The sequence below is a fragment of the Nicotiana sylvestris genome, chromosome 5 (genome assembly GCF_000393655.2).
Source record: "Nicotiana sylvestris chromosome 5, ASM39365v2, whole genome shotgun sequence".
Lineage (NCBI taxonomy): Eukaryota > Viridiplantae > Streptophyta > Magnoliopsida > Solanales > Solanaceae > Nicotiana > Nicotiana sylvestris.
In genome coordinates, this window is record NC_091061.1 from 12516018 (window position 1) to 12535734 (window position 19717).

A 19717-nucleotide genomic window follows, 5' to 3' on the forward strand; every position below is an offset into this window, starting at 1 on the left:
TGGAGTATTTTTCAGTGTGTTTCTTGGAATATGGATGAGGTGCTGGAGAAGACAAACAAGTTGTTCTATTATGCCCAACTTGTTTACATCGACTGCATTTGGTAGACTTCAATGGTACTGATTCAGTCGCAGGGATATGCCTCTTCTTTTGTTTTCTTCCTTGTAAAATCTCTACATCATGAGGTTTTGTGATATCAGAATGTACATTTTGTGGTATATCCCATGATTTTTGATCTCCCACGGTATTCATATGTCCTTCATATGTTTTCAACCATGTTTTCTTTGAATACCAATTTGAGCAGTAGTCAAATTTCTGCAAATATCTCTTATTAATAGCAACAATTGCATGTGGACAGGGCAATTCATCAAGTTGGAATTCCAGACAGTCACAAGTTCTCTTCTTTAAGTCGACAATGAATTCGGTTCCTTCACTATTTATTCTAAACAACATTGAATCAAAGTTGAACACCTAACAAGGAATAAAAAATTAAGATAAACTATATTAGTGTATTATTGCTTCAAAAAGAAAAAGTATGAAGTTTTTTAAATGTAAGCAGTAAATCAGTGCAACAGATATAAAAAGCTAAAGTTAATAAATATACTTACAAACGTTTTGCAAGCCAAGTCCATCTTCTTAGTCATCTCTTCTTCTGCCCATATTGATACTCTGTGAAAAGTTTCTTTTGCCTTTTTTCTCCGTTCGTAAAACCACTCTCCCAACTTTTCTTGGATGAAATCTAACATTCTTAAAATAGGCATTGCTCTCCCTTTTAGTAAGACGGAATTCATTGATTCTACCATGTTTGTTGTTAGCATATCATAACGTCGTCGTGGGAACCACGATCGAGATCATCTCTCTGGAGGCTCTTCCATTATGTAATTGTATGTTTTCTTGTCAACACTTTTGAGTTGGGATATTAACTGATTAAAATCTTCACGTTTGTATGACCTTGTAGCACCTTGAAAAAGATTTATTACTGTGGCTTTTGCATGTCTTTGCTTTAAATTTTTCTCAAAGTGATAGAGGCAGATACCATGGTGAGCTTCAGGAAAAAACTTTTCTAATCCCATTTGCAATCGATTGGTTTCTATCTGATAAGAAAACCAGTTCACGACGGACTTGAATTGCTTTTCTCATTTCCCCGAAGAACCAAATGTATGTCTCATTGTTTTTTGAATCTGCTACACCAAAATATAGAGGAAACATTTGATTGTTTGCATCCTTTAATACAAAAACAAATAGAAAACCCCGATATTTTGACTTTAAAAACGTTGCATCTACTGCAATAACGGGTCTACAATATGACCAACCAGCTATTGATGATGCAGGAGCAAAGAACATGTAAGCAAATCTGTAAAGTGAAACACAAAAAAATGAATTATAAGGTGTGAAGTTTTTCAAATAGGAACATTTGAAACTTCAGGCTGATGGTTAGTATTGTTTTGCTTACCTATTCTGCCCATCTCTTTTTATGCTTGTGTGCGTTCCTGGGTTTTTGCGCACCATCATGTATAGGTATGAAGAAAGAATCTGGTAGTTCTCTTCAGGTGTTCCCCTTATGCAAGCAACAGCTTTTTGAATAGCGCGTCATGCCTTGTGATAACCAAAGTCAATCCCAAATTTCTTTTTCATTTCGTTTTCTACAAAGGCTACTGTAACCTCTATCTTTTTTTCTTGAACATGTTCTATAATTTGTTCACTTATAACATTTGATGTAGCATGCTTCTGATCTAATTTTCTTGCATCAACCAAGCATTCATGGTTGTTATGATATTTTATCACCCAAAATAGTGTGGAATTTTTTATTTTGGTAGCACGTACATTCCAACCACATTTGTCCATGATGCATTTTAGCTCGTATCTCTTTGAACATGATCTAACAACAGTGAATTCAACTTTCTTGTTTATCTCCTAGCTGTAGAAAAATTTAGTCATGTCTTGTTTGTTCTAAAAAATTGATCCGACTTTTACTTCCTCAGGCAACGCATCGTGCCTAAGTATTTTGTATGGTGGAGATTCTTTCAGCTTTCTCCTCACTCTTTTTCTTGATTTCTGAGAAGCACTAGAAGTTTCAGCAATTTCTTCAATTCTATATGATGTTATCGGTAGAAGCTCCATGTTTACTTCATCTTCGTTGTTGCTTATCATTGAAGAAGGTAACAAAAAAATTTGTTGGATTGTATGTTGGTTGTCAATTTGCATTAATAGATGTCCTTCTTCTTCTTGGTCATCGTCAAACTGATATGAATTTATTGGAGGAGCGGGTAATTGTTGCAGCATTATATATTCTGAAGCGACTGTAATATTAGAAGGTTGTTGCTCGTTGTCTACTTCCATTATTAGCTGTCCTACTTCATGTTGATAATTAGCAAAAGGTTCTGAATCTATCGCATATGCAAGAGATTGTTTGAATGCTGCAGATTCGGAAGGTTGTATTTTTTCGATGACGAAATGGCAATTCTTGTAGGCTGAATCAGTTGTAAGCAAATGTATACAGGTACTGAGTTCTTCATCTGAAGTTACAAGCATTCGTTTGCTTGCATTTAGTTTGATATCAAACCATACTTTTAGTAAATATCTGGTTGAATCAATATTTGCAACTTCACTAATTTTCTTCAGGAAAATATAAGTTTTGTATCATGATCCAAGTATTTGAAATCAGGAGTCCACCTTCCATTAAAAGTTATAACAACGCAAATCGAACTCATCCTGCAGATTCATGTTTAGTGGAAAGTATTAGGAAAGTGAACAGAAGAATTTTAGGTTGTTTGTGGTTAAATTTTTACAAATGAACTAAATCACTTAAGCATCTTCTACTGAAGTTTTTTGAAAAAAGATGTATGACATAATTAATGAATCCTGCACAGAAAACTTTAACTGATTAAGTGCTAAAGTTTTAGAAATAAACTAAATAACTACAACATATCAGCTGAAGTTTTTTGAAAAAGTTGTATGACAGGATTCATGAATCCAGAGAAAAAAACTCCAGCTCATTAAGTGCTAAAGTTTTAGAAATGAACTAAATAACTTCAACACATTGGGATGAAGTTTTAGCAAATGAATTCAACAAACTTGAGCATGTTTCAGCATTAATTGCATAGTATACAGGAGTAAACATAACAAACACAATTAAAGTAGTAATTATATTGCGTTGGGGGTATGTGTTAGTGTAATAATTACATTCCTATCACATTCATGCACGCTTTTCATTAGACAACGTCTAAAATTCCTCTTTGCTTTTTCATATACCTTGCAAAAAAAAATTCGCCTATATAAGTACGCTATACCTTGCGAGCTTATTCACTCAAACACATATTTTAGCAGATAAAATACAGAAGGGAGAAAAATAGATGCTGTCATCAGGCAAATAGTTGACGAAATTAAGCAAGACATCATTGAGGCATTTGAGTTGAAGCTTATGAGGTCATAGAGAAGTACGATAGGGAGCTGCAAGAAATCAACAACAAGCTTGTTACGCTTGTGATGTTTGCAAGACTTGATAATCTTGCTAATGAAGATGCTCGTCCACTGGGAGTGACGACGACGACGATGATGATATGGACGATTAGTTTTTTTTCTATAATCCTTTTAGTTAAAGGATTATAATGTTATTTTTTTCTTTATGTAATTTAATTTATCTTTTTTAATGTTTAATGAAATATTCTATTTTTGTTTTAAGTTTTTTGTGCATTTTTTAATATTAATTCTATTCAAACTCGAAAAATAATAGAGAAAATAAACTAAATAACTTCAGCAGGAATTAACAAAAACCAATCCGAAAATTAAGCATTTTTTGGTATGAAGTTTTTAAAAACAAATCATAATAAAATACATAGTGCAGGATGAAAACTTCAGCTCCCTTTGCTGAGTTTTCAAGCATGAACTAAAAATTCTTTTTAAACTTAGAAAATAACCGAGGGAGGAATTAACAAAAACTTATCCAAAAATTACATATTGCAGGACAAAATATTAAGCATTTTTAGCAGATGAACTAAAAAAAACTTCAGCATATAAAAAATTATATGAAAAATACTTTACATATTCCTGAAAACATAACCATTTTTTGGTATGAAGTTTTTCCAAAAAATGATAATAAAATACATAAAGCAGGAGGAAAACTTCAGCTCCTTTTGCTGAAGTTTTTAAAGATTAACTAAAACACTTCAGTACATATGCTGAAGTTTTTGTGCAATATGTAATTTTAATTTATGTATTATTTTTTTTAACTAGTGTAGGAGGATGTCACGACCCGGATTTTCCATCCTCGGGAGTCGTGATGGCGCCTACTAATACGAGCTAGGCAAGCCAATTATTTGCACAATTTATCTTTTTACCCATTTTATATTCATTAACAATTTTGAAGTAATAACATTTAAACAACAAAATTTAACATAAGCGGAAGAAAAAAAATAATAAGCTATCAGAACATGAATCCAATACAACTGTTTGAATCTCGATTAGCAAGAACTAGTGTCACAGTTTCACAGACGGTTTAAGAATGCTACAAATAAAGGTCTGAAAGAAATAAATACAACACTATTTCTGGAAATGCATGAAAGAAATAGGAATAGTAGATGGAAGGAGACGCCAAGGCCTGCGGACGCCTGCGGGGCTACCTCGGGTCGCCTGATGAACAAGAATCAACAATCCCGCTGCGGTCTGAAGTCTACAACACTGGGGTCTGTACAAAAGAGTGCAAAGTGTAGTATCAGCACAACCGACCCCATGTGCTGGTAAGTGCCTAGCCTAACCTCGGCGAAGTAGTGACGAGGCTAGGACCAGACTACCAAATAAACCTGTGCAGTATATAATGTATATCGGAAAATAAAACAGAAATGAACAAGTAAGGATGGGAGGGGAAACATGCACGGGGGTATACCAGTATTAACAGTAAATCAAGAGTAACAGTCTAAGGGCAGCTTAGAATTCACAGCAAAACAAAAGAAACTGATATCCAAGCTAAATACACTTGTATCAATAATTGTTGCGGTACGCAACCCAATGCCAATATATAACAATACTGTTGCGGCGTGCAACCCGATCCATATTATTTATCATTGTTGCGGCATACAACCCGATCCATAACATTTATCATTGTTGCGGCATGCAACCCGATTCATATATATCATTGTTGCGGCGTGAAACCCGATCCACATATAATATTGTTGCGGCGTGCAACCCGATCCACACATAATATTTACAATTATAACAAGAGTCCCAACAAGGGATCAATAAGGTCTACACTATCCCGGCAAGGGATCCGACAGCATAAGTAATTACGTCCCGGCAATGGAGAAATAACTATAACCAAACTTGTTATAACATCTAACTACCTTAGCTATAATCAAACTTGTTACAACATCTAACTACCTCAGCTATAATCAACCTTGTTACAACATCTAACTACCTTAGCTATAATCAAACTTGTTCCCCGAGAATAACCATAATCCTTACCCAAGGCAAATAATCATCAATCTAAGCATCCGTAATATCAACTAAGAACACAATGCAAGAGACTCACAACTCAACAATAGCCCGTCAAGGGGGCAGCATAATGATCTCTTCTCTTTATCACCTTTACTTCACAATTCACTTCACAACTCGAGCCAATGCTCTAGAGGTTCAGTTATCACTTATACTTTCACAATTCGTTATACAACTTGAGCCAACGGCCCTCAATGTTCATAGGTCACAATTCTTTCAACAAACTTTACACAACAATAGAAACTTTCACCAAGGCATGAATAACACAACGAAGTCATGAAAATCACAATATAAGACTCACGATCATGCTCAACACCAACGTATAGATACTCGTCACCATGCCTATACGTCGTACTCAACACGCAACAAATAGAAAATAGGACACAACTCCTAATCCCTCAAGCTAAGGTTAGACCAAACACTTACCTTGATGCCACGAACACAATTCAAGCCCCAACTATAGCTTTACCTCGTGATTCCACCACCAATTCGCTTATATTTAGTCATAAGTTACTTAATTACATCATTAAACGCTAAATGAATCCATTTGAATGCATGAAAATGAGTTTTCCAAAGTTTTGCCCAAAAAGTCAAAAATTGCTCCGGGGCCCACATGGTTAAAACCCGAGGTTCGAACCAAAACCCGATTACCCATTCCCCCACGAACCCAAATATATAATTTATTTTGAAATCGGACCTCAAATCGAGGTCCAAATCCCCAATTTTTGAAAAACCTAGGTTCTAACCAAAATACCCAATTTCCCCCATGAAAATCATTGATTTTAAGTTGAAATCATGTTAAAAGATGTTAATGATTGAAGAAAATGAGTTAAAAACGACTTACAATTGATTTGGAGAAGAAGAAGCCTTTGAAAAATCGCTCTAGTGTGTTTATGTTTTGAGAGGATATGAAAAATGGGTTTAAAATCGTCTAAGTATAAAAGTTGTAGGTCTCATATGTGGGAATTGTGAACAGGGGTTCGCAATTGCGAACCCCGACCTCTGCTGGCTTGGAAATTGCGAAGGGAAGCTCGCATTTGCGAACCCTTAGGAAATCTGGATTTTTCGTATTTGCGAAAGGGACCCTCGCATTTGCGAGGTCGAAATTGCGGAGCACAACTCGCAATTGCGAGATAAGGCAGGCCTGGGCTGGTTCGCATTTGCGAGCCAGGCTTTGGAAATGCGAAGTATGCAGGCCTGATCCCACCAACAAAAATCTTGCAATTTTTCTAAGTTCAAAATGCACCCTGTGGCCTATCCAAAACTCACCCGAGCCCTCGGGGCTCCAAACCAAATATACACACAACCTCAAAAATATCCTACGGACTTATTCGTGTACTCAAATCACCAAAATAACATCATGAACATCGAATTAAACCTCAAGAACAATGAAATTTTCTCAAAAATTCTTTAAACATCAAATTTGCATTTAAGGTCCGAATCACGTCAAACGAATTTCGTTTCTCACCAAACTTCACAAAATTATCTGAAATCACATATAAGACCTGTACCGGGCGCCAGAACCAAAATACGGGCCCGATATCAACATGTTCTAATCAAGATTCATTTCCAAATCCTAAACAATTTCAGAAAATAATTTTCTTTAAAAAATTCATTTCTCGGGCTTGGGACCTCGGAATTCGATTCCGGGCATACGCCCAAGTTCCATATTTTCCTACGGACCGTCGGGACCGTCAAATCACTGGTCCGGATCCATTTACTCAAAACTTTGACCGAGGTCAAATTAACTCATTTTATAGTCAAAATTTATCATTTTTCACAAATTTTCACATATAGTCTTTCCAGCTATGCGCCCGGACTGCGCACGCAAATCGAGATGATGCTAAAAGAGGTTTTAAGGCCTCGAAATGCAGAATTTCATTTTAAAACAAGTGATGAACCAAAAGGAAAACTTCAGCTGGTTTTGCTGGAGTTTTTAAAGAATAACTAAGAAACTTCAGCACCTGTGCTGAAGTTTTTGTGCAATATTAAATTTTAATTTATGTTTTATTTTTTACCCAGCGTAGGAGGAAAACTTCAGCTCGTCTTGCTGAAGATTTTAAAGATTAACTAAAAAATTTCAGCACCTATGCTAATGTTTTTGTACAATATGTAATTTTAATTTATGTTTTATTTTTTTAACCAGTGTAGGAGGAAAACTTCAGCTCGTTTTGCTGGAGTTTTTAAAGAATAACTAAAAAGGTTCAGCACACGTGCTGAAGTTTTTGTGCAATATTAAATTTTAATTGATGTTTTATTTTTTACCCAGTGTAGGAGGAAAACTTCAGCTCGTCTTGCTGAAGTTTTTAAAGATTAACTAAAAAACTTCAGCACCTGCTGAAGTTTTTTGTGCAATATTAAATTTAATTTATGTTTTATTTTTTACCCAGTGTAGGAGGAAAATTTCAGCTCGTATTGCTGAAGTTTTTAAAGATTAACTAAAATACTTCAGCACCTAATGCTGAAGTTTATGTGTAATATTAAATTTTAATTTATATTTTATTTTTTTACCCAATGTAGGAGGAAAACTTCAACTCGTCTTGCTGAAGTTTTTAAAGATTAACTAAAAAACTTCAGCACCTATGCTAAAGTTTTTTGTGCAATATGTAATTTTAATTTATATTTTATTTTTTTTACCTAGTGTAGGAGGAAAACTTCAGCTCGTATTGCTGAAGTTTTTAAAGATTAACTAAAAAACTTCAGCACCTAATGCTGAAGTTTTTGTGCAATATTAAATTTTAATTTATGTTTTATTTTTTACCCAGTGTAGGAAGAAAACTTCAGCTCATCTTGCTGAACTTTTTAAAGATTAACTAAAAAACTTCAACACCTATGCTGAAGTTTTGCTAAAGGTGTAAATACTTTAAAACTTCAGCTCGTTTTGCTGAATCTTTTAAATATGAACTAAATAACTTCAGCTTGTTTAGCAAATAAACAATGATAACACTCATACAATCTTTCTCGTGATTCGTTCTCACAATTTTTTCTTCGTTGTTTTATTTGCTTATATACATGTAGTATGGAACATCAGCTCGTTTTGCTGAATTTTTTAAATATGAATTAAATAACTTCAGCTTGTTTAGCAAATAAACAAGACATATACTTCAGCATATGTAAAAAGTCAGCTTGTTTAGCAAATAAACCAAAAATTTCAGCATATTATGCAGTGAAAAACTTTAGCATATTTAAATTTGTCGGATTAGAACGTTAGAATTCAACGTCAAACAGATTTAGAATGCAAATTCAGCATATCAGTAATGTTCGTCAAACAACTTCAATCAATCAATCAAAAAACATATATCATGAAATCAACCAGTTTCAAAAACTATTTTGAATTCTGAAGATGAATTTGAATACTTACATTGTATTTTGTAATTTTGAATTTGGAATTTGAATCTGGTTCAAATCTGGTTTGCGAGAGACGATATGAGGAGAGACGGAGTGATGAAGGAGATACGAAGGCGATTTGGAATTTGAATTTGGTATGCTTGATGCATCTTTTATATGTTTTGGAAGGGGTATAATGGTCATATTATTACGGATTTTTTGTTAGTTGGTTACGAAATCAATAGTTTTTAAAAATAGGATATAGATTAAAAGGTGACATAAATATAGGATACGGCTGCAAATCGCCCCAAAAATACTGAAAAGTGAATTGGACAATCTTTTACGAGAAAAGAAACTAGTACATAAAATCTAATTGAGGTGACATACAGTTTTTACAAAATTATAGTATGTTAATTAGTAATGATTAGTCCTAACAATTATTATTTTAACTTATTGACAAACCTGTGATAATAAACATCTATAGATCGGTTTTTAAATGTGTAGTACAAAATCAATGTATTATATTACCTTGGTACTATTAACCATATGCCCATCGGAACGTCTTTGTTATTGATTTACATTCAAAACTTTTTATATAAGTAGTTCAAAATTCCCTTGTTAATTTAAACTTAACATTGCATGCTTGTAGCGAACTATGAATACTTGATTTTAAAGTGTTGATAGAGTAATTAATGGATGATGGTACGTAGAAAATTAGAAGATCCAAGATATGTTTGATAAGTCTGAAGTCATTTTCTTTTAGAATATTTTTTGGTGTTAGGTTGGTATAAGAAAAACATTTAAAATATTTATTTAAAAGTAATAATATTGTTATCAAATCGCAAGTGTTTTTACTGAAAATTTTAAGTACTAAGATTAATAATAATAATAATATCAAAATGTTATTTAGAACAACTAATACAAAAATTAAGATACTTCTAAATGACTTCCGTCCTAAAGTGATAGATGTCATATTACCCCTTTTGATTTTCACATGAAAAATGATTTCATAAAGAAAAAAAAAAGTATTATCACTTAGTCCGCGCCAGAAACTATTTACTTTCGATAGCCGAAAAAGTGCGTAAAATTTGTATAATTTTTGTATATAACATACAAAATAAATATATATATATATACAAAAAATATATAATTTTTGACTATTATTTTAAAATTAGTTATATAGTGTCATTTTTCCAAAAAAAAAAAAAAAAAAAGGACTCCTACCGTACCAAACAAGCAAACACATTAGTGGAAATAGAATTACAAAAATTTACCCCCTTCTCGGTTATTGTACCAAAAATTAGATCCATGGTTTATCAATCTTTATCACTTAATTATAGTTAATTAATATAGAATCTTACATTAGTTTGTCACTTAAACCCATAAAAAATGAAAGTAATTTGGCACAAACATCAAACTGTTTCTACTATCTAACTAGCATTTAAATATTATCTGTTTCAAAACCCTAATAAAATGAGTTGTCAGTCAGTTGGTCGCAGAGTTCTTTTCCCTCTAGAACGTCTAGGGTTCGAACCACGTCGCTCTCATTTTTTTTCGTTCTTCTACTTCTTCTTCACCATCTTCATTGCAGCTATTTTTGCAAAATCTTCTGCAATTCTGCTTCAGATCCTTTAATTCTCATCCATATTTTTCACAATTTAGCTTCAAGTCCTTCAAATTCTACTCATGGATCCAGATTTACCCTCATCTCCTCCCAAAACCAGAAAGGTTTTCAAATTTCCAAATTTTCTTCCATTATCCTCCAAAATTATTTTCTATTACTAATAGTTTCATTTTTTAACTTCAATTTTTTACAGGTTAAATTTGCTCCGAAAGCACCTCCCCGTCGAAAGAAGCAGAATTCCGTACAACATAAAACGTACTCCTCTTTTATATTTTCCTTCTTCTTCTTCTTCTTCTTCTTTTTTTTTTTTTTCCAGTAGCTATTATTATTATTACTACTACTGCTATTATTATTATTATTATTATTATTATTATTATTATTATTATTATTATTATTTATTTTTACAGTGAAGCAGATAGAAATGAAGATACCAATGATAATGAAGCTGCGGAGGCTATTCTGCACCGTGTTAATGTAATTTACCCTTCCTTTTTCTTTTTAATTGTTATGTGTTTATAGTTTAGGCTTTTAGCACAATGATTAGAGATCGTAGTTCTATTTTGTAGTGTCACGTCTTCAAGTTATAGTTATATGGTACGTAAAAAAGGTATAATAATTATTTTGTATTTATTTTAATGATTTAAGTTACTCAGAGCTGTAGAGTTTGAGCTCTATGAAAAAAAATTTAGATACGTGAAAAATATTTTTATTTTTGCAAAATACTTATCACATAAATTTACTTGTAATTACCTTTTACCTTCATTCATTAAAAAAACATTTTTTTTACTTGTAATCAACTGAGACTCGATTTTATAATTTTTTTTTACATGGTTAGTACATAAAACTTAAAACCCTTATTTAATTATCTTTTTGTCTAGTATTTTATTAGCTTCACTTCGAGAACTGAAAGGAACTTTAGTTGGATATTTGTAGTCAGCCAAGGTCATGTCAGCTCTGACATTTGGTTGGTTTTGCTTTTTGGATTTCAAGAATTTCTTTTTTATTTCTGTTGGTATTTTATCTATTTATATATTTGTTGTAAAATTACTATCCAGCTTTTCATGTAGTAGTAGTATTTGCATTTCTCCCCTGGTCTTTCATGCTTAAAACTATGTTTCAAGCATTGGAGTTAGCTATATCAATCCTCATATTTCTATCTCGCTTTATACAAACTCTTCCTACCTGAGATTGCATAGCCGATCTCAAGGCCAAATAAGGGAATAAGGCTGTAGTAGGATGATGGTCATTATAAAAATTGTTGTGTCCCTTCGGGGACATTCGATAAAATTATAAAATAGTTGTTTCCAAAAATAATAGAGAAAATAAAGGTGGTTTAGCTGAGGTGGCCCTGTGAATATAGAAAGGGGAAGAAGAAGAAGAGGGAAAGACTATAATGGGGATTCAAATCCAAATGTATGGAACTTTGGAGTGGAGGTGCAATCAATAAGTTTACATCACTTTGGGAAAAAGAGGATATAATGATACACCATTAAAATGGAATTATTACTGAAATTATGTGGCGTGGATTATCTGATAGAGGATTTGAGAGGATGCATTTCTTAGTAACTTTGTGCATCCCATGCAAAAGGGTCGTTATTGATGACAAAAGCTGAATAACAGAAGAACAGACACATTTGTAGACCCGGTCGATCAGTCGATGCCATTTAAACTTGAAAATATTTCTATATGGTCTTTTTCTATTCCCTTAATGTCGCAGGGTTAAAACCAAAAAATATTTGTTGTTTTCTCGATGTTTTCTCACTCTTTCGACAAAACCTTCTCGTGAAAAGTATATTAACAGTATTTTCCGTAATATTAGTAGATGATATACGAAGCATTCGATCCATATAAGCATTTCGTATAGAAGTTATTTCTCAGCTATGTAGTGATAGTTTAGATCATTTTAGTAGTATTTCTGTTACAAATTTACAACTCTAGTCTTCTTAAGTCTTTTTCCAATAACAATTCTCTTTCATCTGATCAGGAGCGCCTGACTAGACAGAAACCTAAAACAGAGAAAAAAGGTAAGCTTTCTCTTCTCCTTATATGATTAATTGATACTTCAGTTCAGCGTCAGTTGTAAAGGTTGATCTCGCTATTCAAGTTTTTATGCATATAGCATAATGCAGGCATAGTAAACAATGAGATACCATTGTGATTAATATGTTGAATGTTTGAGTCTGGTTTTTGGAAAGGGATAGAGGAAAGAGGGGAAATGTTAGTGCCTTCCACCGATCAAAATTGTTTTAAGCCTGAAACGGCTATTGTCATCTGAAGCTAACACATTTTTTACTGTAAGAAATACAAAAATTACTTGATTATTTGTTATGCAATGTCGAAAGACTTGGAAGAAGGATACAGAATTTTCAGGTGCCTGTTAGTTAGCATATCTGGATAAAGCTTGATGATTTCAGTACCCTAACTGGTGATTCTGTAACATGAATCTGATAGTGAATGCTAATTTTTTAGGCACGTCAGTTATTTACTGGTGTGCCTCTTTGGTAAAGATTTGGTGAGTACAAAGTTCTCATCATGCAATTTCATGCGTATAGAAAGTTATAATTGGTGTTTATCTTCTCTATGTGGGGGTTTGGGGGGTTTGGGGGGGGGGGATTGTAGCTCATACACTCTATGAGTCCACCAGCTCTTGACTTCTAAGTGACCTTCCAAGTCCTCTTACTTATGCAACCTGCATGGTTTTTTATTTTTTATTTTTTCCCGGGGGCTGGGGTAGGGGTAATAGGGTAATATTGCAATCAAAGCTTCTAACCCAATAATGTTGTTCCATGTACATAAACCTATAACTATGAGCACCTCAATTAGCAGTCAATATTCATTTGAGATTTGTGCTCTATGAAACATCGCTGTTTCTCTCTGCTACTATAATAAGATAGATGGTGCTCATTGTGCATGTGTCTATGGTGCAGACTGCATATGCTAATGTATTAAGGTACTTGATATTCCTGACAAGGAGAAGCTTTTACGTACTTCTCCTTTCAAACAAGATTTTCTAATATGTTCAGATTTATGGAAAAGGTTTTACGTACTTCTCCTTTCAAACAAGATTTTCCAATGTTTGAATCTATAGAAGAGTAAGGATGTTCAAACTTGGATAGAGTTAAATAACCAAGCATTTTTTTCAAAAGAGTGGTACATCATACGTATTTGGGGCCGAAGTTACTGTTTGGATGGTTCCTAGATAGAGATATGCTAGTTTGATCGATCTAGATATGTTTTATGTATCGTGAGGCCTTCTAAATACATAGAATCCCAAATAAGTGGCACATATATTGCATGTGCTCCTGATCTTTGGATGAACAGCTTTGTAGCATAAGGTTGGATTCTGATGCTTTGTCAGGGTTCTGCCATGCAAGTTAGAACCTCCTATTTTCTGGATAAATATGTGCTCCCGAAAGTTTATTTATCATATTGGTCGTTGGCAGTTTTCTCATCCTTATCGTTTATGGTCATCAATGATTTTCTTTTTATGCAAATGTATTGGCATTCAAATGAAAGCAGCAGTTGAGGTTGCATTTGCTCATGGAGTAGCATCACCAACTTCCATAAGGACCTTTGGAAAGCCTAAGGAACTCGCTATCAATCGGGGTAGTACTGTGAAAGACCCTGAATCTGATGATAGGATGGACATTGATTCTTCACCTCCTTTACCTTCAAGTATTGAAGCAGATCTTGCTGAAATTTCAGTCAGTAATTCAGATGCTTTATTAAAAAGGAAGAAGAAAGAGTATAAAGAACCTTGGGTAAAGGATTTTCCTACATCACTTCTCTTTATGCACACAAAGCACAAGCCAACGTCCATGAATTTTGACCCTTTTGCTTCTTGATGCTTTGGCAGGATTACCATCATACCAACTATCCTATAACTCTTCCTCTGAGAAGACCTTATGCTGGAGACCCAGGTATTTCTGATTGAACAGAATATCTTTACGCAAAAATACTCTACTCCATTTGCCCCTAATTGACTAGTTTACTTTCCCGTACATTGCCTCAAAAGTATGTCCATTTCTGTAAATTAAAAACTTGTCCCTATAATTGTCCATCTCATATCACCAAACGGAAAATACCTTTCTGTCAGTTTACCATAAAAGTGTGAATTCATTAAAAAAGTTAAATGTCTATCCACTTTTAGACCTTTTTCCACTTTGAATACGACGAAACTTCAGTTTTTGCCTTAATATCGGTGCCTGCTGTAATATACTTAATCTGGGACGTTGTCTTAAGTATTTATCTGTTATAGTAACGTGCTACTGTCTTTCTCTACGATTTCCAACTATTTTGCTGCAAGTGGAAGAGTATAGTTTGGTCCCTCTTGTCAGTGGAGTTGCTTGGGTGCATAAAATTTGTTTCAAATCATATACTCTTTTTAGTGATGAATGTTGATAAAGAAACAAAATTATTGTGCTCCCGTATGTAATAACTGTTGCCTATTAGTGAAAGGATATAGTCTTAAAGAAGATGCTATCACTCTGGTGCTCGTTTCTCTTGTTTCATGTCATGACTTCGCATATAACCTTTATTCCTGTTCTTTGTGGCTTGTAGAAATTTTAGATGAAGCTGAATTTGGAAAAGCTGCAGCAAATGCAGAGTATGATGAAAATAATATACATCCTGCTTCAGAGCTTGGTTTACTGGTATCTGCTCTAGGCAATAAATTGAGAATACAAAAACATATTTTAGAAAACAAAAATGTCTGCACATGGGTTACCAATATGGATGTTTGATTAACAGGAAAAGAAGGACGATGTACAGATTCTTTTTCTTCAGCTTCCGGTTAATTTACCCCTAGCTACCAAAGGAGGTAGAGATACTGCTGGCTGCTTGCCATCGCCTATGCTCAAGGGAAAAGAAGCAGCTGGCACTGCTCCTAGACTTCTTGCCAGTGCAAAGGGGAAAGAGATAGTTGACAGCTCTACAATTTCCAGAAGGCATAATACTGCAAAGGAAGCTTGCAATTTGGAAAAGTTACCTGCGGGGAACATGGGGAAAATGCTGGTTTACAAGAGTGGAGCAATCAAGTTGAAGCTTGGAGACATTCTCTATGATGTGAGTCGCATCTTTCCCTTGCTTTATACAAACTAAAACTTTTCAGTTTGATGATAAATTGTTCTTCTCAGAAACGATTTTACGCTTCTGAAAAGTGGTTAAAATTTTACGACTTCAGTGTGTTTAAGCTAGCACCGTGAAGTGTCCATGAAGGACCCGAGCCATAGATTTTTGTTACACAAAAAACCAAGTTATTTACCCGAGCATGTGTCACACCTTTTTTCTGTTTGTTTTCTTCCCTTATTTCCACTTAGACTTTTGGTTCAAACAATTTGTAAGCTTCCCCTAATGGTCACACAGTAGCCTTTTTGTCGATAACTTTTGAACTTTGGTACTTTGATTTTAAATCCTCGTTCATCTGCCTTGAGTTTGAAGTTTGAGGTAGCAAAGTGATCTGTGCAATGGAAGTGAAAAATAGAACTGCAGTTTTTCGCAAATGTACTCCTTATATTGTTTCTAACTTGTTGAGATTACTACCCTTCTTTTGAAGTTTAGTCGAACCACTGTCAAAGCATTTTACGTCTCCAGCATATGCTTCTCCAGATGCAGTAGCTTGTAACGCTCCTTCGATATGAAACTCCTCTAACAGCAAGAAATTACTTGCAGGTTTCTCCTGGTGTAGATTGCTCTTTTTCTCAAGATGTTGTCGCAATCAATACTGTCGAGAAGCACTGTTGTCAACTTGGGGAAATAGGCAAGCGAGCTGTTGTGACTCCTGATGTTGATTTCCTCTTGAACAATAGATTTAGTTGAGCTAACTAAAACCACTTTACCTTGTCAATCTAGAGTTAGATTTCTTTTGTTAGGGGTTTATCTTGGACTCTTGGTTGGTAAATATTAGTTAGATTTCTAATTTCAGTGGATATGCTGACTTCCTGTACAGAGAAATTATATTCTATGCATCTTAACTCAAAAACATTTTCTTGAAGTCTCAATTTGGTATACCATGGCAAAATTGTTTGAACGATTTGCTTCTCAACTGCCCAAAAGTTTCAATTACCTAAACAATCCTTGTTTTTTCTTCCTTTCTGTTTTGTTCATTTTATGCAGCTACGTAATGATTGGATAAATTCCTCTCGTTACAATGCAAATAAAGCAAAAGTAAGGTATCTCATGCAGCCATGTAATGGTTGGATAAATTCCTCGTATTACAATGCAATTATAGCAAGTAATTGGTGGAATTGTCAGGGTTAAATACTTACTCGCATCGTGTGTTTACTTCAAATCAATTTAATTAATCTTAATAGTTAAAAGTTAAAGTGAAAATACACATTATTTAACCATGGTTAAGTGGTAAATGTGTGTGTGAAAGATAGGTCCCGCATTTATTTTTTGGTATAAGTTTGTAGCGTTATCGCAATTTCGTTTAACTCTTTTACAACTAAATAATGGGAGGATCATTGTTAGTTCGTTGTTGGAGGAGAAAAAACTTTTGAAGGGCCAAAACACAAGTATTATACTTTAGGAGCAATTCATGTGCACTTTGCTTTTCCACTGGCCTATCTACTTTAGCTTTGTAATCACATTTGGAAGGCATGAATGAAGAAAATCACTAATTTATTTTAGCTCTTCCTTTTGTACTAAGCGTTTTTAGCTTTCTTCGTAGTTTGCCTTAGTACAATGAGCAAGATGGTAAAAATTTATAATTATACTAATTTATCAAGATTAAATATTAAATTAAGGTGAGAATATAAATTAATTGACTCCAATTTTGAGGGGTTTTGGTGAAGATTAGACTTGGTTTTGGCTGAATTTCAGATTGAAACTCGAAGAAGAAGAAGACATGATATACATTATATTTACGAAATTGTAGAAAAATTGTATTCTATTGTTTATATATTTTCTTTTATTTATTTAACTATTTTATGAAAGTTGAACAATATTGTATAAAAATTATATTTAAATTGTATGATATTGTAGTTGTCACACAGAGGATCGGGGAGATTGACGAGGATGTCACACACCGTATTGGGGTGGGGTGGATGAAGTGGAGGTTAGCGTCGGGAGTCTTGTGTGACAAGAAAGTGTCACCGTTACTAAAATGTAAGTTTTATAGAGCCGTGGTTAGGCCTGCCATGTTGTATGGGACTGAATGTTGGTCGGTAAAGAACTCACACATCCAGAAGATGAAAGTATCAGAGATGAGGATGTTGAGGTGGATGTGCGGGCATACAAGGATGGATAAGATTAGGAATGAAGATATTCGAGAGAAGGTGGGTGTGGCCCCATGGAGGACAAGATGCGGGAAGTAAGACTCAGATGGTTCGGGCACATTCAGAGGAGGAGCACTGATGCACCGGTGAGGAGGTGTGATCGACTGGCTGTAGTGGGCACGCGGAGAGGTAGAGGAAGACCTAAGAAGTATTGGGGAGAGGTGATCAGACAGGACATGACGCGACTTAGGATTACTGAGGACATGACCCTTGATAGGGAATTATGGAGGTCGAGCATTAAGGTTGTAGGTTAGGGGAGAGTGTGAATATTTCTACAGCACAATAGAGTGGGACTATCCAGTTAGGAGTTAGACTAGGAATGTCATTGGTCGTCTATTGATGCAGGGCTTTACCTTCTAGTTGTACTATACCAGCCATCTATTTCGTATTTTGTATTTTGTATGTTGTATTTCATATTTCATATCTCTTATATATTGTTGTTATTTTTATCACGCATTTTTATGGTACTAATATATCATCTCATATTGCTTTTTGAGCCGAGGGTCTCCTGGAAACAGCCTCTCTACCCTTCGGGGTAAGGGTAAGGTCTGCGTACATATTACCCTCCCCAGACCCCACTTGTGGGATTATACTAGGTCGTTGTTGTTGTTGTTTGTTGATATTGTAGTTGTATATAACTGAGTATAAATAATGTATGAAAATTGTAGATAAGTTGTATAATATATAATTAATTGTATGAAATTTGTTTTTACTATGTATAGATCAGATACAAAATATACAAAAGACATATTGTATAAAACTTGTATAACAATTGTAGTTAAATTGTATGATATTGTAGTTGTATTTAACTGTATAAAAATAATATATAAAAGTTGTAGATTAGTTTGTTTGAATCCTAACAATGTGCTCTGCGTGTAAGCAAACAGAATAGTACGTACTCTTTAATTTTAGATTTTGTATATACATATTTTTCCTTTAATCCCAGATTCAATGTCAATCGTTTTGCTCAAAATTTGTTCCGTGGAGGAAAGTCTTCCAAATAATGGACCCATGTCAAATTTTGTTAACAGTGGTAGGATTGATTTTTGTTTAAATTTAGGACATTCCCAAGTCCTTTGGTATTGTAGTTGTGCTATAAAAAGATGAAAATAGATAATGTTCTTCCTGTATACATTTCCTCTTGTGTGATGTAGCTTTAGGATAAAAATTTCAAATTGTTCTAAAGAAATTTTCATCACTGAATATGTATACAATGTGATATCATGAAACCGTAAAATCCAGCCATACACTAAATAAAATAATCTCATATTTTATTTAGGAACTAATTAATTTCTTTATTATTAACAATAGATAGACCCTAAGGGGTCGTTTGGTAGGATGAGCTTTGTGTATTAATAATACATTGTTTGGTATACATTTTGAACTATGCATTAGTTATGCAAGCATTAGCTATACATCCTATTTGGTATTATCCTATGCATAACTAATGCATAGAAAACAATGGTATTAGCAATGCAATGAGTTTTAATGCATGCATTAGCTTAGTTAAAGACAAAATTGTCCTTCAAAATTTATGTTTGATTAAAATATGCTAGTTAGTATATTAATGCAAGTTCAAAATAATCCAAATAGTGAGAAATAAAATTATATCCCTAGTAAATAAATAAATACTTAGCATATTTTTTTTTTATAAATAAATATTTAATTTAATTTTACAATATAGGTAGACAAATCAAATAATTTTTTGTAAACTTTTTCATATAAAAATATTTCTCAACATATATATTTTTTAGAGTGTGAACTAGTTTTGAGGGCATTTTTGTAAACAAACAATTCTTTTAGAAATTGTGCAATGCTTTAATACATCAAACCAAACAATGAATAAGAAATATGTCAGCATAACTAATATCAACATTACTAATACACCCTATTCAGCATTATTCTTATGCACCCTACCAAATGACTCCTAAGTATAACAGACAAAATTGTAATAAAAGAAATATTTCTATTGATATCATATTTTAAGATATATAGAAATTACCT

General features: G+C 33.7%; 1 protein-coding gene across 2 annotated transcripts; it reads left to right on the plus strand.

Annotated features, from left to right (window-relative positions):
• Positions 1-10309: 10309 nt before the first annotated feature.
• Positions 10310-16435, plus strand: LOC104232721 (uncharacterized). Of its 2 annotated transcripts, none has more exons than XM_009785981.2 (9): positions 10310-10540; positions 10630-10691; positions 10844-10910; positions 12421-12460; positions 13956-14197; positions 14293-14356; positions 14997-15088; positions 15186-15500; positions 16107-16435. In XM_009785981.2, exons 1-9 carry the CDS (start codon positions 10499-10501, stop codon positions 16251-16253), a joined length of 1071 nt encoding a protein of 356 aa, XP_009784283.1. In that variant the 5' UTR covers positions 10310-10498; the 3' UTR covers positions 16254-16435. The 2 variants fall into 2 exon arrangements, with proteins under 2 accessions (XP_009784283.1, XP_009784284.1); XM_009785982.2 differs by having other exon boundaries at positions 10378-10540; positions 13959-14197.
• Positions 16436-19717: the final 3282 nt, after the last annotated feature.

What these genes read in the sequence shown, in the direction of transcription:
- LOC104232721 (XM_009785981.2), top strand. Translation starts at nt 10,499, where the DNA reads ATGGATCCAGATTTACCCTCATCTCCTCCCAAAACCAGAAAG. An exon ending in CTCCTCCCAAAACCAGAAAG is followed by an intron (nt 10,541 to 10,629) that starts GTTTTCAAATTT and finishes AATTTTTTACAG; the next exon opens with GTTAAATTTGCTCCGAAAGC. An exon ending in CTTCAGAGCTTGGTTTACTG is followed by an intron (nt 15,089 to 15,185) that starts GTATCTGCTCTA and finishes TTTGATTAACAG; the next exon opens with GAAAAGAAGGACGATGTACA.